The sequence below is a fragment of the Xyrauchen texanus genome, chromosome 15, assembly GCF_025860055.1.
Source record: "Xyrauchen texanus isolate HMW12.3.18 chromosome 15, RBS_HiC_50CHRs, whole genome shotgun sequence".
Classification (NCBI taxonomy): Eukaryota; Metazoa; Chordata; class Actinopteri; order Cypriniformes; family Catostomidae; genus Xyrauchen; species Xyrauchen texanus.
The window spans coordinates 20406209-20433526 of NC_068290.1; the positions used below are offsets into that span (position 1 = coordinate 20406209).

Below are 27318 nucleotides of genomic sequence, written 5' to 3' on the forward strand. Positions count from 1 at the left end.
CCCCAAAAACCTCTGATCTTTGAGAAAAGGCCAATGGAATTGGCGAGTGGAATCCCCCAGACATATGGGTATGAAGGAGCTGGCTTGCAACCACTCATTCAGATTTTCTGAAGCCGAGCAGTTGTGTTCAGCGAGCTGAATTACTCTGCTGATCCATTCACCTCTGTATCCAATGAAGCTGTTAGATTTACAGCGCATTACATTGGTTTCTCCCCCTCTTGCACCGCCGTTGTGCAGAGAACTGTCCTGGGCGCTTCAGCAGCTAAGAGTATATTCTTCCCTCATAAAGAGAATATTTCCTTACTAAAAGAGTGGCACTTACGAAAGTGTCTTTTTCAAGATGCCTTTTCGTTTGTGTATTATTCCTGGATGAGTTCGCTATCTCTCCTCTTCTGACAGCCACAATCGCTGTCTCATGTGTCCGGGCACTACCCACGCGGAGATATCTTTCGTGGATGGTTCATGTCCTCATTGCGAGAACATGACCATGGCAACATTGCGGTCGTGGCTTTCTTTCGTCAGAGGGCCCATTTGGGGACTTCAGTGGGAGCGTCTCTGCCAGGAAACTCCCACGGACCTCCCATTCTCCAGCACGCTCGTATGCCCCAGTCGAGTTCTGGGATGAGACCACGGGCTTGTCTCAGGAAGGTTTCGTGATTTAATTTGGAGCTCACAAAGAGGATGAGTTGTCGATAGCAGCATCGGAGAGCGGGCTCGTCCAGTCTGACTCGGAGCAGAGGACTTGAATGGGCTCCCACCCTCGAGTGCTGTAGCAGGCTGACCGGAGCTGGCGGCCATGCTTGCCCGGGTGGCTGTGAGTGTCAGGCTGGAGTGGAATCCTCACCCCATACCCAAAGGACTGCGGTACCCACATTTTGAAGAAAAGAGTTTCTTCACTTCCTGGGTCACACAGTCGGTGTCCACGGGCATCGTTATCATGACCGCCAGGCACCATTTGTTTTTGGCAGTTACGGCGCCTCGGATGTGGGCCTCCCGCCCCCACGCGCCTAGCTGTGGCACAATCCCACCCTCAACACGACGGTCACCATAGGGCGTGAGGACGATTCCCCTCCTCCCCTGTCCCAGACTGCTCCTACGTGGGTGCAACGAGCCAGGAAAGTGCTTCAATGTCCCTGAACTTGGCACGGCCACGACTGGCACCTCAGGCTCCACCCTGTCACGAGGCCCCACCCACCGGTACATCCGACGCGATTGTCCCCTTGGTCCCCCTCGCCCGTTGCGGTGGCTGATCAGGTCCGTTTGACTCAGCTATGAAATTCAGTTCACCAGGCACCCGCCCAGGTTCAACGCCGTTCGCTTCACTTCTACGGAAGGACGCGATAGAGCCTGTTCCTCCAGCCCAGATGAGGAAGGGGTTTTACAGCTCCTTCTTCATCGTACCCAAAAAAGGTGGTGGGTTGCGGCCAATCTTGGACCTGTGAATACTGAACCGGGCCTTGCACAGATTCCCATTCAAGATGCTGATGCAGAAATGCATTTTGCAGAGTGTCCAGCATCAAGATTGGTTTGCGGTTGTAGACCTGAAGGACGCGTACTTCCACGTCTCGGTTCTACCTCGACACAGACCCTTCCTGCGGTTTGCTTTTGTGGGCCAGGTTTACCAGTACAAGGTCCCCCCTTCGGTCTGTCCCTGTCACCTTGCTCCTTCACGAAGGTCACAGAGGCATCCCTCGCTCCATAAAGGGAAGTGGGCATTCGCATCCTCAATCAGTACTTGTGCTAACTAGGCCCTGTACTGGGGTAGGTGCTCCACATGTGCTGTTTGCCCGTAGGTAACCCTGTGTGATGTACCTTCCACAAAATGTTTTCCCCGTTGGTAAACCGCACCTTCCTTGAGCAGAGGTCCCTCTGACCCTTATCACCATGTTTGTAGAACTCCTCCCAACTCGGGTAGGACCTACCATGTGACTTCACATAAGATGCTTCCTACAAGACTCGGACATATTTTCACTCAAATGCCCCCAGGTGGGGTGTGGTCTCTGTGCCATTCTCCTTGGGGGGACACCCCCCACGTGGACTCTATATGGCCCCCAGCTGATCGATTTCGTTCTTTTTGGGGAGAAAAAAAGAGAAGAGGCCGTGGCTGTGTCCACTGGTCCCTAATTTTGGGCTGTCATCTTGTCCCCAAGGTGCAGGGGACCATTTGACCCCTGTAAGAGTGTTGGGGGAGGTTACGTGATGGCCGGGTGTGCTGGCTACAAGGCACGCAGAGGTCTGCCCATCTCGCACTGCCAGTCCACATATCGCAGTTCAGTTAATCGTGGCATTATGTATAGGACCGCTAACATCACTACATTGACACAACGTCAAGTGAGTGACAAAAGGGGAAGGTCTCGGTTTCTGTCGTAACTTCCCTTCCCTGATGGAGGGAACAAGATGTTGTGTCCCTCTTTCCACAATACAGAACTACCCGCTGAAATGTCCTTGACCTTGTCTAAGCTCCTCAGCACAAAACCTGAATGAGTGGTTGCAAAGCCAGCTCCTTTTATACCTGTATGTCCGGGGGAGTGGCATGCAAATTCCACTCGCCAATTCCCATTGGCCTTTTCTCAAAGATCTGAGGTAATGCTGCCAATCATGAATGATATGGCGATAAATAACTAATTTGTCTGTTCCTCATCTCTAGATTATTAATTTAGAACAACATCAATGCCGATTAAAAAACATGGATAAATGAGCATAGTTGAACGCAACTTTGTAGAAATGAACGGAGGCACATTGATAAGACTGTCTGACTGATGGTCTATTATTTAAGGGTTGTTTCGGCTCATGAAACTCCCCAAACTCAAGAATACTGTATACAAATCTACAATTTCGACTCTGTATGGGTTTAGCTTGAAAAAGTGCAGGGAACGTGTCCCCCATGTCCTCTGTGGCTGCTATGCCCTTGATCAAAGGCTAATCCATATGATATATAATGGCGATGGTAGATTATCAGTAACACTACAATATGGCAATGCAGCAATACATTAATATGTTTATCTTCATTATGGATCGTCAAAGGTTATCAATTCATTTTCAAAGCTACTAGCATTATGCTAGCTAAGGTGGAGTTGTATAAAGGTAGAGTTGTCTGATCAGTTGCTGGTTGGGGCTTAAGCTTCAGATATCTCATTTTTATATTATGCAACTTTGCTCACTGAATGCCTAGGTGTTCTGTAATGTAATATTTACTAAGTCCTTTTACTGAGATTGTGTCATTTTCCAATTCCTTATTCCCACCCTCTCCCAAATAGTTTCCCATCCTGTATTTCTCTATCAGAAAAAGCCAAATAAATAAATAAATAAATTCCACAAAGGGTAGTCTAGTTGATGCATATCATTGAATATAGAGTTAAGCATGCCACACCACAACACAAATTCCTAGTAGTATTTCATGTCAACTTCTCTAAAGTAAATAAAAATAGCTACAACATTTCTGAATTATAAGACTATCATTCTGAAAACCTCTCTAAAGAACATTATTTAACGTTTAAATTTGAAAGACAGCTGTGTTATGACTAAAAAGAGAATTTCAATTAAATTAGATTAAGATTATATTATATTAATTCAATTAAGTTTAGTGTTGGGACATATCACACTGTTCTGTTGGTTTAGTTATTGGAAGTAGAAGCTACATCAAACCAGCCAGACACTGCCTAAAAAAGTTAATCCCTCAAATCTGATCGAACAAGAAGAATTTCTAGGGAACCCACAGTGAGACCAACAATTACTTTGAAAGTGATGTAGAGTTCAGTAGCTAAGAACAAAGTAAAGGTGCACCAGTGAACCATGTCAAGAGCTCTGGAGAACACTGGCTTGCATTGGAGGGTTGCACAAAACAACCAAATACTCAAAGAGAACCATGTGAAAGCAAGTCTGAAGTTTGCCAAAAGGCATTATAATGGCCCAGTTACAATGTGGGAAAGAATTTAGAGGTCAGACAAGACCAAGAGCTTTTTATCCAAAATTCAAAGCAGTACGTGTGACGCAAATCTAACACTATTGACATGTGAAAAATCACCAATTACTATAGTGGATTATACTGTAGTTGCAGTAGCATAATCCTTTGAGCTTCATTTCTTTAACAGGGAATAGATATCTCAAGCCAATCTCATGACACGTTGTAATAATAGTACAAGATGGTGAAATCCTAAGAAATCTTACAAGTTAGTTCATACAAAAACATGTAACTTTTACTCCCATAGAGAAAAATATAGAACCAAAAAACGATGTTATTAAAAGTTTAACCCCTAACCCAAACCTGAACCTAACCATAAAGTCTAACTCCTTACCCAAACCCTTAACCTAACCATGATTTTAATAGGAAAATCACTGATGTGTACCATGAAAGAAAGTAAACGGGGTTTGAGATGAGACGAGGGAAGCGTATTATAGGTTATGGGCATACATCTGTCATTTGTGTTGCTTAAATAAATACAAAATGAGTAACCAGATTTATTTACAGACATTTCCATTCTTAAAAATAAAGTGTAAGGAGGCTAGCTAAAATTTGATGGCTATTGTATTGATTCTGTTTGTAGATTGTTTGGTCTCTTGGGCATAAAATTCATACCTTTTCATACGAGCCAAGTCGTACAATATCTTACAATTTTATCATCTCGTACAAATTATTTTAAGTTGTCATGAGCCCACGTTGGATATTTAGTTAAGGCAGAAGGAAAAATGGATGATGTTAATTACAGAAAAATACTGCAAGATGTTTCCATCTGAAAAATCAAAAACTTGTGAGAAAATTCATCTTTAACCACCAGCACAATGATCCCAAAGCAAATAGGTGAGAGCCCTGAAATGACCCAGTCAATGCTCTGATCTCGATCCAACTTTGTGGCTTTATTTGAACGTTGTGGTTCACAAGCATAATTTAACTAGTCTGAACTAACTGAAGCAAGTCTGCTTATTCAGCACACCTATGCAAAGCTGGTATAACTACAAAACTTCTTAATGTTCTACAAAATATCACAATTTGTTGGCTGAATACTTAAGAATGTTTTTGGAATTGCTGGATCTATTTTCTTTTAGTAAATTTGATTTCCCAGCATTTCAAATCTTACATGCAAATCACACACTTACATGTATTACAATCAAGGAAGTATTATACTTGTATGCAAAACCTACTAGCATATACAAGTTTACAAAAACAAATCCAAATGTAGTTCTCTTTTAAAATGTAAACAACGTTTGTGTCATGCTGTCTCAGGTCCCTGACTCACCTCTTAGATATGCATCTCCTGATTAACGAATTACTCGTCATCATCCACACCTGCTCCTCATTCCTAATAATCAGTTGTCTTCTAAGCCTTTCATCGTCGAGGTGGATTCATCAACCACCGGGGTGGGAGCCGTACTCTCACAATGCCATGGCAATCCCCCAAAACTCCATCCATGCACGTTCTTCTCCAAGAAGCTCACCATCACACAGCAAAATGATGACATTGGTAACCGGGAGCTCATAGCAATCAAGATGGCATTGGAGGAATTGGTTCGAGGAGTCCAGAGTCCCCTTCCAGGTGATCACAACCATCGAAACATGGAGTACCTCCACTCAGCACACGCCTCAACCTCTCCAAGCACGTTAGGTGCTATTCTTCACTAGATTCCAGTTCACTGTCACTTACTGCCCTGGCTCCAAAAACACGAAAGCAGATCCACTTCACACTCCTGAACCACCTCCCAGTTATCCTGAATCATTAATTTGTCCTCTGTTTTCCTATCTCCCATCCAGCGGGACATTGACAGGGATATAGCGGCTGCCACCACTCAGGATCCTGTACCTCCTTCTTGTCCTCCTGGAAATACCTATTTTCCAGAACACCTCCAACCCTTACTGAAATGGCTGCACTGTACTCCAAGCTCCAGACACCCATAGGTCACCAAAACAATGTCATTGGCATGGCCCAAATACTGGTGCACCAACATGCATAGTGGAAGTAACGCAATTTGTGAAGTCCTGCCCTGAATGCACTACCTCCAAGGTTCCATGTTCTCTCCCCTCTATGAAACTCCAGCCTCTCCCTATGCCTCAGTGTCCCTGGTACCACATCAGCATTTTTTTATCTCTTCATCTAAACATAACACCTGCATCCTTTTGGCAGTGGATCGGTTCTCAAAGGCTTGCAGGCTTATTCCGATCAAAAAGCTCCCCACATCCCTGGAAACTGCGGAAGCCTTGTTCCACCACCTCTCCTGCAACTTCGGCTTGCCTGAGGACATCGTCTCCGACAGAGGTCCCTAGTTCGTTTCCAGGGTGTGGCACTCCTTCTTCAGACTCTTGGGGGTCTCTGTCAGTCTCTGCTCCAGCTATCACCCCCAAACCAATGGACAAACAGAACAGACTATCCAAGAAATAACCCAATTCCTCCAAACCTACTGCCACAATAATCAGAGGAGTAGTGGAGTCAGTTCTCCCATGGACAGAATACACCCAAATCTCCCTTTGTCATGCCTCCACTGGACTAACTTAATTTCAGTGTGTCCTTGGGTTCCACACCCCACTCTTCCCATGGTCTGGTGAACCATCTGAAGTCCCCGCCGAGGATCACTGGGAATGTTAGATAGAGAATGTGGAATGACACCCATGTCCATCTCCAGAAGTCCATCAGACACACCCAACATCATGCCAATGCCTATGGTCAGAGGCCTCCATCTACCACCCAGGAGATCTGGTCTGGTTATCCACCAGGGATATCCCTCTAAAACTCCCCTCCAAGAAGTTAAGTCCCCAATATATTGGTCCTTTTGCAAATGCAAAACAAATCAATCCAGTCACCTACCGGCCACAACTCCCCTCTCATTAAAAAATTGCACCATTATTACAACTCTCCTTTCTCAAAACCTTTGTCCCTTCCCCAGAGTCCGGAGAGGAGAATACCCTTCCTCCCCCACTGCTCCTGGATGATGGTCCAACATACACCATGCCCAGTCTCCTGGATAATCTGTGCCACCAGGGTCACCTCCTGTACCTGGGTCCTTCGTGAGCTGCTCGTGTCATGCTCTCTCCAGTCCCTCACTCACCCAATTACTAGTCCAATTACCCCATCATCCACACCTGTTCCTCATTTGCAATAATCAGTAGTCTGTGTATTTAAGTTCCCTAGTTCATTCAGTTCTTTATCAAGTCTTGTTTGTGACTACAATCTTCCATGTTGGCAAACAGTTTTTACCCTCTTCATTTTATAATTGCATCATTTTCTATACATCGTGACTGTTCCAAAGTTAAGTCCTCTCTGCTTTGTAGTGTTGCATGTTTATTTTGAGTCATAGTGTTTTTGTATTTTGTAATTGAAAATAAACTCCAGCTATTGGGTTGGAAGTTCTTCCTCTGAGCCTGACAGTTGGGGTTTAATCTTAAAGGAATATTCTGGGTTCAATAAAAGTTAAGCTCAATCAAAAGCATTTGTGGCATAATGTTGATGACCACAAAAGGTATTTTGACTTGCCCTTTTACTTAAAAAAACAAAATCAATCGAGGTGACAGTGAGGCACTTAAATGGAAGTGAATGGGGCCAATTTTTGGAAGGTTTAAAGGTAGAAATGTAAAGCATATTATTTTATAAAAGCATATATTCATTCTTATGTTAAAATTTGTGTATTTTTGAGTTATAAAGTTGTTTAAATCGTAATTTTTACAGTCATTTTAGGGTTGGTTGATATTACATCATGGAAGTTGTAAAATTAGCTATAACTATACACAGAAATGTTTAGTAACCAATTTTATCACACTAAAATAATGTTTACACGCATATTGTTTACGTATTGTGGCTATACTTTTAAATGGCGTTTATAAATTGGCCCCATTCAATTCCATTGTAATTGCCTTACTAAAATCTAGATTTTTTTTTTTTTAAGAAAAGGAGGGGCAAGTCTTAACTAATTTTTGTGGTAATCAATTTTATGCCACAAATACTATCGATATCGATAGAGCATAACTTGTATTGAACCTCGAATATTACTTTAAATGAAATCACATTCATTAAAATTAGCAGCCTTGGCAAAGCATGTTTAACTTGCTCTCAGAGTACAAAAACCCAGCAGCAGAACGAATGCCCAAAATGCAAATCTTTTAGTATGCATTTTAATGTAAGGAGAAGATCAGAACAAGACAGTACTCATTCCATTAACAACTGTTTCTTGATCTTAGATACATCCTGTACATTCCAATACAAGTCAGAATTTTATGTGCATATAAAATCAATCTAGTCTGATTAAATCAACTTTTGTTTGATGAAAGCAGTTTTCATTGAAATATTATTGATTCTATAAGAATTCACCCGAGACCATGTCTAATAGCACGAGTTATGCTTTGACTCTGCAGTTTGTAGCTGAATCTAACCGATTTTCCATAGCATGCAAAATTAAGAGTCTTCTTTCATCTTATCTGGAGAGCAACTGACAACCTAGATAAACACTCACAACACATTCACACAACACTCACACACAAGACACAAGCTTGTTCATGTGAGACTGCATCATGTACACACTTCACTCATGTTGTAACATTTATAATTGACTTCAGTCTGTTTCTTGGCAGAGTTCAAAAAAGTTCTCGTGGTAGGGAGTGTGGGACAGATAATGTAAGATTATGTAAATGAAGCTCCCATTTATACCTGGTAAGCTTAACAGAATGTAGAGGAAAACAAATGGGGATACATGATAAGGGAGATAGATGTACTGTGCTGTAGTGGACAAGGAAAGAGGAAGGACAGACAGAAAGGCAGAGTGTGTTAGTGATCTGTGTGTGAGACGTGACAGGGACACCCTGTCCTTACATCCACCCCTTCCCTGTGACATCACATGGTGTTGATGGCTGGTATGACAATGAAACACATGCACACTCATGCCCCCATAACCCCATAATCTACTGGAAGTCCCTATATCATTAGCAGTTCAAAACATTTTTGAAGGAATAGTTCACTCAAAATAAAACTTCTGTTGTCATTTATGTAATTTTCAAACAAAAATGCACCAGAAAAGTGTTCCATACTGTATAACTTTTGCACTAGGATAGCACTATTCTAGAATATGGCATGCATATGCCCCACACAAATAAAAAATGATTGATCAATTATGATTTTTTCATAATCAAGAAATCCTATTTTTTTTTATCCTATTTTGCACTATGTAGAAGTCTTCTGAAGCGATATGATAACTTTGTGAGATAAACAAACAAAAATTTGTTGTTAGATACTGAAAATGTTCCCCCTTTGCCATAGCTCTCAAATCTCATTTGCACATATGCACATTCAAACATGGGGTCATATGGTTTGAAGTGTCTTGAAGCAGCATGTTTGAATATTCCAACATGATCGCATGTGAAATCGGAGTGTTGCTTCTGAATGTTCCATTACCCTGACATTGGCCCCATTAAGAAATTAGTGACCATGTATACATGCAAGTAAGAAAATTGTTTATTTCAGGGATTTTGCAGTAAGCAGCGTTCTGAAACATAATGTAAACACGAACCCCAATTTCATTATGCCTTATATGGTCATTCAAACACATAAGCTGCACTTTAACACTTTAGGCACAGATGGGCCTGCCAGCTCTACTTTCCAATGCATATGGGAATTATGACCAAAACTGAATAAGTGTTTTGAAATTAGCAGACAAATCAGAAGTGTTCCATTTTTATATACAGTATATACATATAAGTTTAGCAGGGAAATACATTTACAGCCCAAATTATGATTACTCCTGGGATGCTTGTGCATCAGCATTAGACGATGGAAATGTCCTGCACCTTACTGAAACAGAAAATATGATTGGTTTGCAAATATCCACTCATGTCTGAAATGAATGTTATGATTGGTGGATCAGCTTAATCAGACTGTATGTCTTAGCAGTGCCATCAGTTGCGCTCCCGCAGCTCTGTGCGCATTTAGAGAGAATATCTGTAGACTTTTTTTTCTCGTCTTTTTCTACCCAATTTGGAATGCCCAATTCCCAATGCACGCTATGTCCTCATGGTGGTGTAGTGACTCAATCCGGGTGGCAGGGGACTAATCTCAGCTGCCTCCACGTCTGAGACCTTCATCCTGCGCATCTTATCATGTGGCTTGTTGAGCATGTTACCGTGGAGCCATGGTGTGTGTGGAGGCTTCACGCCATCCACCATGTCATCCACGCACAACTCACCACATGCCCCACCGAGAGCATACCACATTATAGCCACCATGAGGAGGTTACCCCATGTGACTCTACCCTCCCTAGCAACCGGGCCAATTTGGTTGATTAGGAGACCTGGCTGGAGTCACTCAGCACACCCTGGGATTCGATTTCGCTAACTCCAGGGGTGATAGTCGGCATCTATACTCACTGAGCTACCCAGGCCCCCATGAATCTCTGTAGACCTTTAAAAAACAGTGCTGCGGCATCGCATTAGTAGATTGAAAATGTTCTGGATCAAAAGTCTACTTGTTTTTCTGGCAGCCTTACATGTCACTTATTTCAGGTGGGCATACGCAAAATCCTAAGAAAGATAGCCCTAGACTACACTACTGATGGGAACTCTACTTTCATCGCAATAAGCCGCTTTCTGGTGTCCATATAAAAGTAGTCACTGACAACAGACATTTTTGCGTCAAACATTTACCTTCTCCTGTAGTGCGACCGAATGCATGTTGTGTCAAATGTATGAGAGACCAAATTCTCATCCCGAGTTTAAACCAGGAATAAGATCGCTTTACATAATCATTGTCAAGCCTTATTCAGGGGTTTACATGTTTAGGGTTGGGGTTTGGGGGTAGAGTTAATAAAATATGCATTCCTCTTCACTGTATTACATAATTTACTGCTAAAATCAATTTGCTCGCTTTAGTTACCTGGAAACTAGAGCTCACACATGCCCTTCCATTAAAACATTCTTCCTGCTTATGCCAATGTGGGCAGTGCTTTGAATTTCAGTAAGCACATGTTAAGTTTAGCTCAAGAATAGTCAATCTACTGTTTACAAATTCACTGTGAAATCAGTTTGAATATTCAGTAGCGTGAATGAGATTTAAGTGCTACGGCAGAAGTTGAGATTATCAGTGAATAGCAACTGTGAAATTTTGGTCTGCTCCTTACGCAAAGCTATCACATGTCTTCAGAAGACTTGAAATATGGCACATGAGTCATAAGGACGACATTTATAGTGCTTTTTTTGGAGTTTGATCATCTGTGGTCACTGTGTACCTTCAATAAATGAGCAGCCAGGATATTCTGCTAAATATCTCCTTTTGTGTTCCACAGAACCAATAACATAGTTTTGAAACAACATAAGTGTCAGTAAATAATGAAGCAGCTTTTAAGAAAATGAGATCAGTAAAATATTAGTGGTGCTAAGTGTTTGTTGCATAGCCCCGCTTTTGGCATTGTCTCATTAGGCAAGCCCCTCTCATATCTCACCACCTGACCGAGCACCTCAAGTGTACTGATGCAGTAGTGGAAAAAGCAGGCCCTAAAAATAAAACTCACACACTCACCCACCTCGTGGATGGGACAGAACATGCGTGGGGCTGGGGAGGTTAATATTAGATAGCACAGCACATACAGTAAGAGGAGTAGTGGAGTTCAACTGCTTTGCCACCCCATTTTAATCTGTGACTTGGGATCTCCTCGTGCCCCTCCTCGTCACATAAACGTTGTGCATTCCACGGCAGGCCACACACACATACATATACAGTATGTACACACAAACTTTCCCACATTCCAGTGGCAGTCACACGCACTACATCATCACTGCTGACTTGTGCTGCCTCTTCAGTGCTATGGCTATTTTTGTCAGTCTGGACCTGGAAAAGGGGGAAAGAGAGAAAGATGTAAGGAAGGTGGGGTGTATTCGGTCCTTTCTGACAGGATCACATTAGGCCAACTCACTGTCTGTCAGGGATACAGCCTTAGAACATTTCCAGATGATCGGCTGAGTTTGGTTTAAACCAGCACCATGCTAGCTGAAGTTTGGCCACTCGCCAATATTTGAATGAAGAAGTGATGACACCATTATCACTTAACATCAGATGATGATATTGAGCTCTTTGGCTTGTGATCATTTGCGTGTTCTGACAGTTTGTGTTCTTGGCCTCTTGTGTCCACATGGTTGTCTGTCTGTCTCTCTCTCTCTCTCTCTCTCTCTCTCTCTCTCTCTCTCTCTCTCTCTATCTATATATATATATATATATATATATATATATATATATATACACTCACCTAAAGGATTATTAGGAACACCATACTAATACTGTGTTTGACCCCTTTCGCCTTCAGAACTGCCTTAATTCTACGTGGCATTGATTCAACAAGGTGCTGAAAGCATTCTTTAGAAATGTTGGCCCATATTGATAGGATAGCATCTTGCAGTTGATGGAGATTTGTGGGATGCACATCCAGGGCACTGAGCTCCTGTTCCACCACATCCCAAAGATGCTCTATTGGGTTGAGATCTGGTGACTGTGGGGGCCATTTTAGTACAGTGAACTCATTGTCATGTTCAAGAAACCAATTTGAAATGATTCGAGCTTTGTGACATGGTGCATTATCCTGCTGGAAGTAGCCATCAGAGGATGGGTACATGGTGGCCATAAAGGGATGGACATGGTCAGAAACAATGCTCAGGTAGGCCGTGGCATTTAAACGATGCCCAATTTGCACTAAGGGGCCTAAAGTGTGCCAAGAAAACATCATTACACCACCACCAGCAGCCTGCACAGTGGTAACAAGGCATGATGGATCCATGTTCTCATTCTGTTTACGCCAAATTCTGACTCTACCATCTGAATGTCTCAACAGAAATCGAGACTCATCAGACCAGGCAACATTTTTCCAGTCTTCAACTGTCCAATTTTGGTAAGCTCTTGCAAATTGTAGCCTCTTTTTCCTATTTGTAGTGGAGATGAGTGGTACCCGGTGGGGTCTTCTGCTGTTGTAGCTCATCCGCCTCAAGGTTGTGCGTGTTGTGGCTTCACAAATGCTTTGCTGCATACCTCGGTTGTAATGAGTGGTTATTTCAGGCAAAGTTGCTCTTCTATCAGCTTGAATCAGTCGGCCCATTCTCCTCTGACCTCTAGCATCAACAAGGCATTTTCAGCCCACAGGACTGCCGCATACTGGATGTTTTTCCCTTTTCACACCATTCTTTGTAAACCCTAGAAATGGTTGTGCGTGAAAATCCCAGTAACTGAGCAGATTGTGAAATACTCAGACTGGCCCGTCTGGCACCATCAACCATGCCACGCTCAAAATTGCTTAAATCACCTTTCTTTCCCATTCTGACATTCAGTTTGGAGTTCAGGAGATTGTCTTGACCAGGACCACACCCCTAAATGCATTGAAGCAACTGCCATGTGATTGGTTGATTAGATAATTGCATTAATGAGAAATTGAACAGGTGTTCCTAATAATCCTTTAGGTGAGTGTATATATAAAAACGCATCCATGCTACAGTATGTGTGATTAGAATTAATTGCTTTTGTATTATTAACAGCATTATCTGAGATAAATACCCAGCCCTTTTGGGATGTCATTAGATAATCAATAATAATGATAATGTTAAATTATATTTAGTCTTCGCTATCTTTTGGTCTTTTTGTGTCGATGAAGGGGTACTTGAGCCTTACTGATGGTGCTGTGGGGGTACCTAAGGCAAAAAAGGTTGGGAAACGCTGCTCTAATGAGTGTCATCTTGTGTTTTAACTGTAATATTAAAGAACTGCATTGAGGATGGCTCTGTGTATCTGTGTGTTTCCCAAAGGACCTCTGCACTGGCCTTAGTGTAGGATCAATAGCGACTCTCTCTCCATTCCACGCTTTATCAACCATATGATCCATTAAAACCAGGCACTCTCTACTAGCACGCTTCCCTACACATACACACACATGTACACACACACAAACTGCCATCCTAATTTTTCTCTTCTCCCGCCATTCCAGAACAGTTGCCCGCTCTTACTCCCTCAGGAGAGTTGCTGATTCCAATACAAACTCACTGAGCCATAAACTCAAGCTACACTACCACCCAAACACACAGCAAGTACACAAGGCACAATGGCGAGACACAGAACAAACACAAATACACCCAAACATCAGAAACGCATAGATCAAAGACTCAGATTAAAAATGGCGAACAGAAATGAGCTTTCATTTTTACTTTTTCAAAGTCTGAACCATAAATCGGTGAAGGTGTCATAACCACAAGATGTGCATTTGTATATCTTTGTTTATGTGTTCAGTCATGATTAGACAAGTAGTAATTCAATTTATCTCTGGCTCTACTTATGCAAATGTCATTGTATCATCACCTTCATCACACCTTTACATTTTATTTATCTGTCAAGAAGGCAAACCACACTTGTCTGGCTTTATTTTGCTTTGTGTCAAGTCTGACTGCTGTCAACTATTTCCCTGCTGTACGTATTAGCAGATGAAATGTGTGACCTGGGTTGTTGTGCGTGTGTGTGGGTATGTGTGGGTATATACATATACTGAAATAATATAATGTATGGCAGATTAAGACAAAAGGATTTTGAATGCAACTTTCATAATTTGTCTTTTTGTATCTTTGATAATTAAGTTACACGATTATGGACCTTATTTAGAGGAGAGCCATATTTGATTTTTGACAGGAATGTAAATTAGTCCTAAAGTCTCATCAATGGGTTGAAATGCTGTTTAAATGTGTGTTGATCATTACACTGATAAAACATTTAAACATTTTCAAAAACAAATTAAGTATAACTCCAGAAAGTTGTGAAAATGTGGTGTGATCTATGACCTTTATAAAGCTTTAAACAGTGCACTGTACCAATTTTAAGTCTCTCCCTGACAGCCTTGCTTTCACAAAATTAAATATGATGCTACTCTGAATAAGGTCTATTTTACTTTTTTAAAAACAAGTGGTCCACAAACACAATGGAAAAAGTCACGTACTCTATCATGTGACGTCACTGTATGACCACGGCGCCATGTTTGTTACCAAAACTCTGATATATTACCTTCCTACAATATACCTTCCTATAAACCAACTACTACTTACATTCCTATAAATTCTTACCGTATACCTTCATTGTACTGGGCTGTGTGATGCAGCAAATGTCTGCTAAACTTTTGTTTCTATTTATAAATCCTGAAAATGTGATCCTGATGTTTACCTACCATAGCCAAAATGAAATTATTCTTTCAATAAAGTTTCATTTTTTATCACACATGGCTTCATTTCAAGTCAAGCAGCGATGAAGGGAGAGAGCAGGTATAAAAACACTTGTGGGTCTTTGCTCATTTATTCAGACATGTCAGTTACCTGTACATGTGTCAATTGTATTTATAAAACCATTAATTTGGATACAATTCAGCTGGAAATGCACATTGCACATGGACGATGTTATATTTAACAGTATGTCATAACTGGAACACATTTGTACTAAATAAAAAAACACTAAAATGTGAATATATAGTAAATATTTAATGTGTATATGGTAAAATTAATAAATAAATGACACAACATAAGATCATGAAGCACGGACTTCATTCACACCGCCAGACTTCAATGTCAATGTTTTTCGCATTCACTAATATGCTTTGGTTGCTTTTTTTTTTAGTTTAAAGCAGCTCTTACATTAAAATAGAGACAGGATTATCACAGACATTTTGTAATATTTTGACCAAATCAGAGTAGAAAGTTCTGAATGAGAGATGTTTGTGGTGATGTACCGGTAAGCGTGTACTCCCGGGTCACACATTAGACTCACCGGTGTACGGAGGTAAATCGTGGATAAAATATATTGAAATGTCCACGAAAGTAAGATTTGGCAATATTTGTGCTGACCTCAGACATGTATACACCTTTACTGGGACTTGGCATGAATCAAAGGAGGGTTTGTTTTTTTCTTGATTGTTATATATGGATGTTTTTCCATTCACCACCATTGTTTTCTCCCGCTGATGGTCACAAATATGGCGGCTGCGAGGAAACATTGACGTCACTGAAAAGGTTAAATTTACATTTCTAAATCTGGTCAGTCAGACTCAGCTGCACCTTCCGCAGACCATTTGCAGAACAAACTGAAAATTCTATCATCATGTACCCACCCTCATGTCACAAAAAACTTGAGTTATTTTTTCCCCCATGGAATAATAAAAGAAGTTATAAAAATGTCAAAGCAGCTCTTTTCCATACTACAAAAATGCATGGTGATCATGTTCACTTTTTCATGGAAATTTAGCTGGGATTTAGCTTGTCAATTAAAAAAACAGTACCGCTACACTGTCAATTTACAAACTACAAAGTTACGCTCACTTACATAGCACTTTATTAGGTATACCTGTGCACCTATGCATTTATGTGATTATCTAATTAGCCAATCATCTGGCAGCAGTGCAATGCATAAAATCATGTAGATTTGGGTCAGAAGCATCAGTCAATGTTCATATCAAAAATCAGAATGTGGAAAATTGTGATCTCAGTGATTTAGACCATGGCATGATTGTTGGTGCAAGACGGGATGGTTTGAGTATTGCTGTAACGGCTGATCTCCTGTGATTTTCACGCACAACAGTCTCTAGAGTTTACTCCGAATGGTGTCAAAAACAAAAACATCAAGTGAGCTGCAGTTCCACGGATGGAAACGCCTTGTTGATGAGAGAGGTCCACATAGAATGGCCTGACTGGTTCGAGCTGACAGAAAGGCTATGGTAACTCAAATAACCACTCTGTACAATTGTAGCGAGCAGAATAGCATCTCAGATTGCAGAACACATCAAACCTTGAGGTTGATGTGCTACAACAGCAGAAGACAACATCTGGCACTTTATTAAGACCATAGTGTTCCTTATAAATTGCTCAGTAAGTGTATGTAAAAGTTTTTTTTTACCCTCTGGTCATGTCTTATCTCACCTATGCCACTAAGTGTGCCAGCACTTCCACTGTTGCCACTTAAAACAAAAGGGAATAATTAAAACATTGGTGCATGATGCCACTGAGGTATGGTGAAAGAAACATATAGAAGAACTTGTTGTGACGTTTTTAAACATTTGTTTTGATGGAACCGTTTGAAGTAACCACTGCATAGACCCAATAGAGCATTACCAGACTATGTGGCAAAGCTGCCATACCTCCAGTGAAATGTGTGCTCTAGAGCAGTCCCTTAGCCCCTTACTTGTTTCAAAATTATACCGAATTTCCCCACGTGGAAGGGTCCATCTGACCAGCTTTTGAGGGCAGAGACAATCTGCACTCTTTCCTGGACCACATCCTTTCAGTATTAGCTAAACCTGTATTTCCACCTCGACCTGCCAACCTGGGGTTTCCACACAGACCCGCTCCATTTCTGGTTTCCTCCACATCAAACCCCACTCCCTCACTCTTGCTCACTACCACTGTTTTTAGAGAGAACAAGTGAATTCGTGTTTTATTAGTCATTTTAATTGTATCCAGGTAACTAATGTATTGAAAGTGACATTGCTTGAGGACAGTGTTGAAGACTTGACCTAATTTAGATTTCATCTGTGCAGAAATCTCTGAAATAGACAGAGTGTGTGTGTGTGTGTGTGTGTGTGTGTGTGTGTGTGTGTGTGTGTGTGTGAGAGAGGGGGGTCAAAAGATATGTATTTGCATTTAATTTGATCCATGTTGCTGTTTGTATCTGTGTAAATGAAAGCATTTGGTTAGTTGTGCATGCAGCTCTAGTGGTGATATCTGAGAAAGTGTGTTCACTGGGGCTGTCCCTCTACACAGGCAGTGGTTACAGCTCAGGATATGGTCATAAGAAAAAAAGAAAAATATATGAACAGAAAAAACAGTTAATCTTGAACGCTCATCTAAACACATTTAAACAAAATTAAAGAAATGTATCAAACCTTTCAATGTGCCTTCCTGCATGTGCAGTGCACAACTATGCTACTATGGGCCCAAATCAATGTAAAATAATAATATTTTTTAACATTGAAAAAATAACAGCCACGTTTCAATCTATAGAATTATGTTGTATGTGCATTTAATTTTTTGATACATCATGATCACTCTCCTCTTTATCTGAACAGAGATTTAACAATATTGTTTGTATGAGGTTTATATTATATATTGCATTAGTCCTCAAATCTGGATCTCTGCCTAAAGTAGCACATAGGCCCCAGATGACAACAAATAAAACAGACTCTATGCAATATTTCTCTCACACACAAATGCACCACTCCTTGCCCATATGGATTTTTTTAAGATGATACTGAATAATTCGGACTGTTTTGTTAGCTGCTGGGATTACAGTGAACCAGGGGGAAACCTTACACTCAGTTAGGACATGAATAATAAAGAGCACAGACACAAACACAAAGTGAGCACCGAGTCAACCACACACACGCGGTGATCTGACGGTGACCGCGCTGAGAGGATGTTGAACTTGTAAGAGTGGGTCATAGCGCCTCCTACAGGCTAAGGACAGACTATGATGGACGTTTTATGAATATGTTAGAAACAAATTGGCGAAAACATTTGAGAACAATCCAGAGTATCAAATTTAAAGGATGTATAAAGACAAATAGATATCAGCTGTCTTATTTTGATCCTAAACATACCTAAATGTGTCTCGAATGTCATTAAATATACAAACAAAATTTATACTTTTTTAATATATTTCTGACCAATTGTAGTTGTATTAGTGGTGCAAAACTGTCAGGAATATTTATCCTTCAAATAAATATGCTTTCTGTTAACGATTTCTGGGTTTAACTTCAAATAGTTTCACCTCTACTCTCATTATTTACCTCAGGAACTCAGAGCTTGAGTCGCGTGTCAAGCTCAGACATTACACACTAAAGCTAATCATGTCAAATAAATCATATAGCCTATGTGACCCTATGAACCGAAACCTATGAGGTCAAGGGAGTTCATACGTTATGGCTGCTGTTACAGATGCTCTTGTTTCTAGCAAGTTGAGAAATGGTCAATGGTCTGCACTTATAGCGCCTTTTTTAACCTTAGATGTTACCAAAGCGCTTTACATTGTGTCTTATTCACCCATTCGCACACACATTCACACTCACATTGACACACCAATGGAAACCATTTATATGACTAAAAAAACATTACACAATCTCACTACACATGGTGTAGCATGTAAACAGCATGTAAACTAGGGGATTTAAAGAAATAGATTACAGAAAATGTTAAGTTCTGTCATTATTTACTCACCCTTTTGTTGTTCCAAATCAGACTATGACTTTCTTCTTGACTTTCTCAAAAGGGGAATTTTGAAGAATATCCGGCCCACTGTTGTCAGTATTACGAAAGTAAATGAGACCAAACAAAATCTCCATAAAAGTATCATACATACACACAAAAGTGCAGGTACTCTCATCGTTATAAACTGAACCCCAGTTCATTGTTTATTTACATTAAAATAGTATTCAATTCAATTACTTTTAAAGAGGTATTTAAATAATATTTTCAAGGTCTGGCCGCATCCTCATCTAACAAATAGGTTGGTAAGCTTTACTTTGAAAATAAGAACATACAAATTAGGGTTATAGTTTATGAAAACTGAAAAAGAATATTTAGATCTGCTGAAGTCTGTACCTTTGTCAATATCAACACATATGGCAAAAGTATTTTTACACAAAATAATTATAGCTTAAAACTGAAAAAGAGCATTTTGTCTGTTTTTCCTTTTTAAAATGTTTATTAGCCTATTCTCCCATTCAATGAGTTCAAATTTGCCTTCCTTGTCCTGCACACATTTATTTGAATACAGGAGTCAGATACTTGTGCAGATAATAATCATTAGAAATGGTGAACAAACTGATTTGATGATGTAGAACCAAGCATTGTAAGGATTTATGCACAGGCAAGTTCAATGACAACATAATCTTTTTACGAGCACTATGGAAAAGAATGGAGAATAAAAGCAAATTTCCTATGTATATTCTTTTTTCCCTCTTGTGAAAAAAGGCTGTGCATATGAGCTGACATCACTTCTGTAACAGTTTTTTTGTTTTTTTTTAAGTCTGTAGTTTTGACTGCACCCAGCAGCTAAGCGGTTTGCATAAATATATTTAATTGAATAAGACTCGATAAAATGCGCTCACCCAAAAGTTCCTGGTCCATGTTTTGGAGAAGAGTGAAACTGAACTACGCCCAGACATGCTTAAACAAGCGCACTCCTGCGGCACTGGACCACGGATTGCTTGATGGCCATCTATGCTGTTGCACATGTCAAGTGTTGTTAAACTCAGAAAGTGTTCAGATGTTTACCAAGGTTTTATCAAAATCATTTGGAAGGTTAGATAAAAGTGATTGGTGGGCTGCATCAAATCACTTGCTTACATTAATAAAGACATTACATCGTTCCGGGTGTCTCTGAGAAGTGGTGGTACACAAAGAAATACTGCCGGTACTTTGTACAGTAAATTCTAGAAGTCCTGGTACTGCATACTGCTGTGTAACGCCCCACTTCAAGCACTGATTATACCCTAAAGTCTTCTGAAGCCATATGATAGCTTTGTGTGAGGAACAGACCCAAATTTTAGTCACTGTTCACTGAAACTCTCAAGTTCATAAGAATAGTAGCAAAGTCCATTTCATGAACGAATGATTTGTTTGAGTTAGATCTTGTCAATTAAATAGCTGATTCAGATTCACAAAATCTATCAGAATTTTTAATTCATGAGTTGTACCGATTCGATTTCTGGGTTACATAATACTGACCTAATGATTGATTTGTTTACGGTGGTTAACAGCTCATTTGAGGGTAAAATTATCAGTGAATAACTGAAATTTTGGTCCGTTTTAAAATTTTGCTTGCACACAATGCAATAGTATTACTTCAGAAGACTTGAAACACAGCTCATGAGTTGTCTGGACTATTTTTGTATGTTTAGGAGCTTGACAGTTTCATTTCCATTATATGCAGAGTAGCCAGGATATCTTTAAAAAAAAAAAAAAACTTTTGGTTTACAGAATAGAGTCATACAGGTTTTAACAAAAATTAGGGTGAATAAATAGACAGAATTTTAATTTTGGGGTGAACTATTCCTTGAAGTATAGCCAGATACTTTCTATTATTCATTTCTAAAACATAAAATTATTTTTATTGAAAGAAAAACAAATTAAGGCTAAAATTCGCTTATTTTTGAGCTAGATTTTTGGAACATGTGAATAAGTGGTGCACCAAGCAGGTTTTTTTCATTTTTTGAGTTGCATTAGCATGCTTGAGTAAGGTGAGGTTTGATTTAGTGTTGATTGGATGTAGCTGCAGGCTCAATGAAATTGGGGCAACAGCACATTATGACATCATATTCAGAGATGGGTGGAGACAAACCAGCTCACACATTAACAGTATGTCTGGAATGTAAATTTGCATAGAACATCTTATGTCATAGACTGAAGATATGCAAATTCCACCTTATGATTCAAATCATACCCTGTGATTTTCTTTTTCCGTATTGTACATTGAAGACAAAACTCATGAAAGATGTTTAATAACATTTTATTGTACAATTTTACAAATTTGTTTGAACAAGGATTGGGGGGTGTTAATGTTTGTAGGGGCTGGGTAAACTCTTGGGGGTTGAAAACACCTTGAAATGGAGGTTATAATAAAAGTAAGGGGACTGGGGTGTTGATGGTCAGAGTTTGGTCCAAGTCCAATGGCTTAAGATTCAGTGACAGGTTGTAGGGTCGGATTTTAGAGGTCGTTCAGGCTTAAGAACGGGTGTACTTTCCCCAAATGTGCAGCATGAATACAGATGCGATAAAGAGCAGACTCATCACCAAAACTGGTACTGGGCCACTGCATGGAAAGAGAGATAGAAGAAATTACTGTCAGCTCTTATTATGATCATTAACAAACAGTAAGATACAGAGACTCCTAGTGGAGGTTTGACAGTCTCAAGTTCAGAAAGATTAGATCAGAGTCACTGACCAACTCCCAAAATGTAAATATTCATCCCTTATCCTAATACAAAAGAGATGTTATGCAGGTTGCTCGAGATTATCTTTTTCCCAACAAAACTGGATGGCAATTTATATTACAAAGCACCCAAAAATAAAAGCATAGAAACATCATAAAAAGTCCTTCTACAAAGCTAAACAAATAGTGCACCAGTCATAAGGAACAAACCTGAATTTATGCAATTCACTGATAAACTTGGCTTCCACCAGTGCCCACAAATCACATATGGAGCCTTTGAGTGTCAGGCCAGGTCTGATGTCATTGACACCAAATGCCATTGGTTTATGTCATGTGACCAGTGTTGGGTGTTGTTCAATTACAAAGTAATTAGTTACTGTAATTAATTATTTTAGTCAAAAGTAGTGTTACATATCATTTTTAATTCTTGTAATCAGATTACTGACTTTAATAATTTGATTAATTTTAAAAGTACATTATAGCGTTTTGCCTATTTCTAATATATGATTTATGTAGAATACATGAATTATGGCCATGTAACGAATCATTGTGAAGGAGAAATGTGAAGTGTTGAGTGTATGACTTGTGTAAAAATTCAATTTTGAATTTGTTGAGTGAAAAAGTGATTAGAAAGTAATTTAGTAATTAGTAATGTTATTACTACTTAATTGAAAAAGTAATAATCACAATTTGAGAAATAATTAGAATCAGCATGTGAGTGATCATGCTGGTTAAATATTCAACCACAAAATAGTTACGGCAGAAGGAATCTGGCAAGTGTTTTTTTTCCCCTCACTCACTCACTGCCACTCTGCGTTGGCTTTTTCCCTCTCGTTTTGGGGGGGTACTACACTGTTACAGGAAGTACCCCCCATTTTTATTATTTCTGTTTCCCTCCCCTTGTCCCCTCCCTCATCCAGGTAGATGGGGATGACCTGCCGGCAGACACGCCCCTCCCAAGGGAAAGGGGGGGGTGGGGGTGTACATCATGCCAGGGGCTCCCCAGCCTGAGAGAACGAGGGAGGAATGTGGCAGGGCGGAGGGCGGGGTGTGATTCTACACACCCGGTCCCTTATCAGGCTAATCAAGCCTCCGAGAGGGATAAAGGCCGACTGCGGAGGATTGTGTGGGAGAGAGATCAGTTACGGACATGTCCGTCATGTGTGTTTGTCTTTTGTTTCTCAATAAAATATTATTTATATTGCCAAACTGGTTCTCGCCTCCTCCTTTCCATTGAACTGCGTTACACTGACATTCAGCCTGGGCAAAATTAAGCCAATTACATACATCAACTAAACGACTTCAACTCCTTAATTAATTAATTAGCTTAACTTTAATTAAAATCAGTGTTTTGGTATCTGTCCAATGGTGACTCCCGTTTTTAAATATAAATAAAATAACGATGTATAAAGCACGGCCAATCAGGACTGCTCATCTTGATTGTGACAGAGGGCTAATTAGGATAATAAATGTTGGTGAGGAAGATACTATTAACAAGCTAGATGGAAAATGTGGGGCTTTATTAAAGCAGGAACTGACCATCCCCTGAGTTGCTAGGCAGCAGTGTAACCATGCCGACTGTAGGCCAACCCCTCAGGCTTTAATTGATGTGACCTTTTCTGATGGAACTTTAATTAAGCTACAAAACACAGACACGCACGTAAACCTAAAGAGCGGTTTAAGGGGAAAAAAAATAAACTTCAGACACATAACTCCACACAGACTCTCTTACTCTGTAAGAGACACTTGACTGTAAATATGCCCACTGCAGACTCTGACAAATCCATTCTAAAACTCTCAGCCAATTTGTCCATAAGAATGAACTGATGAAACGCCTCTCATGCATTAACTGGGTAAAAAATTACTAGTCTAGAAAAAATGCTTTTGAACACATCTACAAGTATATGAAGAACATTAGGCCCTTGAAATGATCGGCACAGAAATCACTACAGAGGAAAACACCCATTCGCTTTAGAGAAATGTTAACGTTGCAGTAAGAGTCTGCGTCTAAATATAAGGCACACACATGTACACATGTACACATGCACACAGCTGTAGGAGGGAAAACGGCAGGGAAGACATCAAATAAAGGAGGAGGTTGAGCCCATGAGGCCAATTTCCTGTCATTAAAATTTCATGTTTATCTTTATAAATGCTAAACCTCTCAGAACCCTCTGCCCCTCCCTTTCGTGTCACTTCCTGTCGAGCTGAGGAGATGAATAAAAAAATTGCATCTGTGTGTGTTTGTTCTTTGCACATCAAGTATCTCTAATCGTTACCTCATCTTATTTTGCCTTCAATTTAAGCAACAAACAGCAATAAAGATGTCTGATTTCTTAGTTGATCCACAGTCCGCTCTTTTCTCTGTGAAACCAGAGACTCAGATCATATAGGTTTAAAATATTTTTCCACAAAATATAGTCAGTGACTACACCACAGACTATACTATAAATTCGAAGTCACAAATTTCACCACAATTCCATTAAATAACATATTGAAACATGAGGCTATCCGGCAGGTTACAATAATAAAATGCAAAGGGGTGGGGCAAAATATTTGTTCAATGGCCAATGAGATGAATTTGCACATTTGCAAGGAAGTGCAAAAAAACAAAAAAAACAAAAACAAACAGCAGTTAAATAGGAAAGATTTGTTAGCATGAGGCATTAAATAAATATTCCAGGTTCACTACAAGTTAAGCCCAATCTACAGAATTTATTGCATAATATTAATTACCACAAAAATTAATTTTGACTTGCCCCTCCTTTTCTTTATAAAAAGGTTAACATTTTTGGAACCCAGATTTGTGCTGTTTTTTTAAAAAAAAAAAAAGAAGAAAAAAAAAAAAGGGGTGGAAATTCAAAATTCATTTTTGTGGTAATCAACATTATGCCAAAAATGCTGTCAATTGAGCAACTTGTTTTAAACCCAGAATATTCCTTTAAAATTTAAATAATACACTAAAGAACCATTAAACCTTCACTAAAATTCTAAAAGTATTTTTATTGATATTTAAAAAATAATATAGAATTGTGAATTGGTCTACATATTTGAATTATATCTTATGTTACAAACTGCTGTTACAGCAACAGCATGCACTATTTGTAACATGATTTGAACTTTCAAATGTATTCTTATTTGACTAAATAGACCAAACTTCTTAGTTAAAAAAAAAAAAAAACACTACTGAGTGTTTGACACATTCCTGGTCATTCTCGATGATGTGTATACTCACACTTTAAGACCTGGGGAGTCTTCAGTGTAAAAGCGCCACATCCCTCCTGTGCCAGCTGATGCTGTGGATCTGGCTCCACTGCGTGCACCACTGCTGGGGGCTTTCCTGGGGAAAAGCAAAATAAATAAACAAACACATAGATTTAACACACAAGTCAAATGTCTCAGCCAGGTATCATCAAGCATCTGAAGTGGATAAAATGTCAACTAACGGATTAGGGCCAGAATATCAATGCAGTTAATATCACACACTTATTATGTAAAATCTGCAGGACAAAACATTGCAAGTAATCATTGTCAACGACTTTCAGTGATGTCCATATAAATAATACCTCTCAGCTTTGCTGATCAAATCACAGTTAAAGGGATAGTTCACCCAAAAATGAAAATTAATTTACTCACCCTCACGTCAGCCCTGATGTGTATGACTTTCTTCAGCAGAACACAAATGAAGATGTTTTTTTTTTTAATAGCTCAACAGGTCTATTTATTTCTCAGAACTTCAAAAAGCATATAAAGGCAGCATAAAACTCTCCAGTGGTTAAATCCATATCTTCAGAAGCAATATGATAGGTGTGGGTCAGAAACAGATCAATACTGAAGTACTTTTTAACCATAAATTCTCCTCCTGACCAGTAGGTAGCGATATGCCAAAATAATGTGAATCGGCAAAAACAAAAGAATGCAAGTAAAACCGGAGATTTATGGTAAAAAAAATAAAAAAAAACAAGGCAAATATTGATCAGTTTCATATCGCTTCTGAAGATGTGGACTCTTATGGATTACTCTCATGCTGCCTTTATATGCTTTTTGGACCTTAAAAGTTCTGTTCACCATTCACTTGCATTGTATGATCCTACAGAACTGAGATATTTTTCTCAAAATCTTTGTATTCAGCAGAAGAAAATCATACACATCTGGGATGGCATGAGGGTGAGTAAATGAGAGAATACATATTTTTTTTGTTAGTTTGGTGAACTATCCCTTTAAAAGAGAGAAACACACAAAGATACCAGCTAATATGAATGGAAAGCTTTTCAATCCTCTGGATACAGCAATGATCAGTGTAGGATGAGAGATGTGAAGACACCCAGTAGGAAATTCATGGAATGATGTGTGCTGAGGTTAAGTAGCCAAAGTTGTGCTGAATGGGGTATTTAAGGCCTATATGAGCTCAGCTGATGATTGTGCAAGCTGCTTACCTCTGTCTGGCTGAGGTGCCAGCAGTGCGAGGGGCCACTGTCTTACTTGGGGAACGGCTGGACGCACCAACATTTGTTGCACTTGTTGCAGGTCCAGGCTGAAAAAAGAGAGGGACATGCAGATAAGCGACGTGATAAATTAGGTGTGTAATATGCCTAGAGAGCTTATTACTTCAGGACTAAAAATTAACAATAAAATCTCCTAAAAAATATATATATATATATATATATTTTATAAAGTTATAGTACATATATCAGAAGGCAGGCAGATCAATACAGCATCTCTTAATATTTGTATACAACCACTGACCATTTAAACCTCCACAAAGCCCCTTAAAATAGATTCGAATGTATATACTAACGCTCAAACCTAAAGAGAGTAGGAAAACACCTTATACAGTTTATAGTTTAAGTTAGTATTTATGCCGTGAAACCTGGTGAGATGAAGTCTGAAGAGCTAAACCGGTGGTCCAAAAGGGCCACGTCTCCCAAACAGAGAACACAGTATACATAGTGTTTATAAACAACTTGTACAAAATTAAATACAAACTCAGTTTGTGCGTAGACTAAAAATTAGCATTTGAGTAACTGTAAAACAATTTTAAAAAACTAGGCTAACTAAACTATTTAAATAACGGTAAGTTAATACAAGAGCATGGCTGGCTAGACAGCTAGCAACTCGGATGTAAAGGTCATATATGCACAAAACGAACATTTTAAAGATTAAAAATAAATACAAAACCAATTGAGAAACTTACCATTTTGTTTAATGTTGTAGGTTTCAGAAGTTTGGGGGTAGAAGATTGAATCTAGTTGACTGTCTCTGTAACTAAAGACCAGCTGATTCAGAGCACTGAAGAAGAGAGACACTTGATGACGTTTCACCGAGAAAGCCACGACATCCGTAGAAAGGACCCTCTTAGAAGTCAGTAGTGCCTGACTTCAAATGAGGTTCTGCGTATTACTTTTACCGTGTTCTGGGATGGTTT

General features: G+C 39.6%; 1 protein-coding gene across 1 annotated transcript; it reads right to left on the reverse strand.

The window, feature by feature from the left end:
* Positions 1-21454: 21454 nt before the first annotated feature.
* sec61b (SEC61 translocon subunit beta) lies at positions 21455-27226 on the reverse strand. The gene is made up of 4 exons (XM_052143466.1): positions 27088-27226; positions 26330-26427; positions 25129-25233; positions 21455-21773 (listed from the first exon to the last, which is right to left on the reverse strand). The coding sequence occupies exons 1-4, from the start codon at positions 27088-27090 to the stop codon at positions 21686-21688; spliced, it is 294 nt and encodes a 97-aa protein (XP_051999426.1). The 5' UTR covers positions 27091-27226; the 3' UTR covers positions 21455-21685.
* Positions 27227-27318: the final 92 nt, after the last annotated feature.

Excerpts from the sequence above, each read along its gene's own strand:
- sec61b (XM_052143466.1), bottom strand. Across the intron at positions 25,234-26,329 it reads GGCACCTCAGCCAGACAGAG|GAAAGCCCCCAGCAGTGGTG; the intron begins GTAAGCAGCTTG and ends GCTTTTCCCCAG. Across the intron at positions 21,774-25,128 it reads GACTCCCCAGGTCTTAAAGT|TGGCCCAGTACCAGTTTTGG; the intron begins GTGAGTATACAC and ends CTTTCCATGCAG.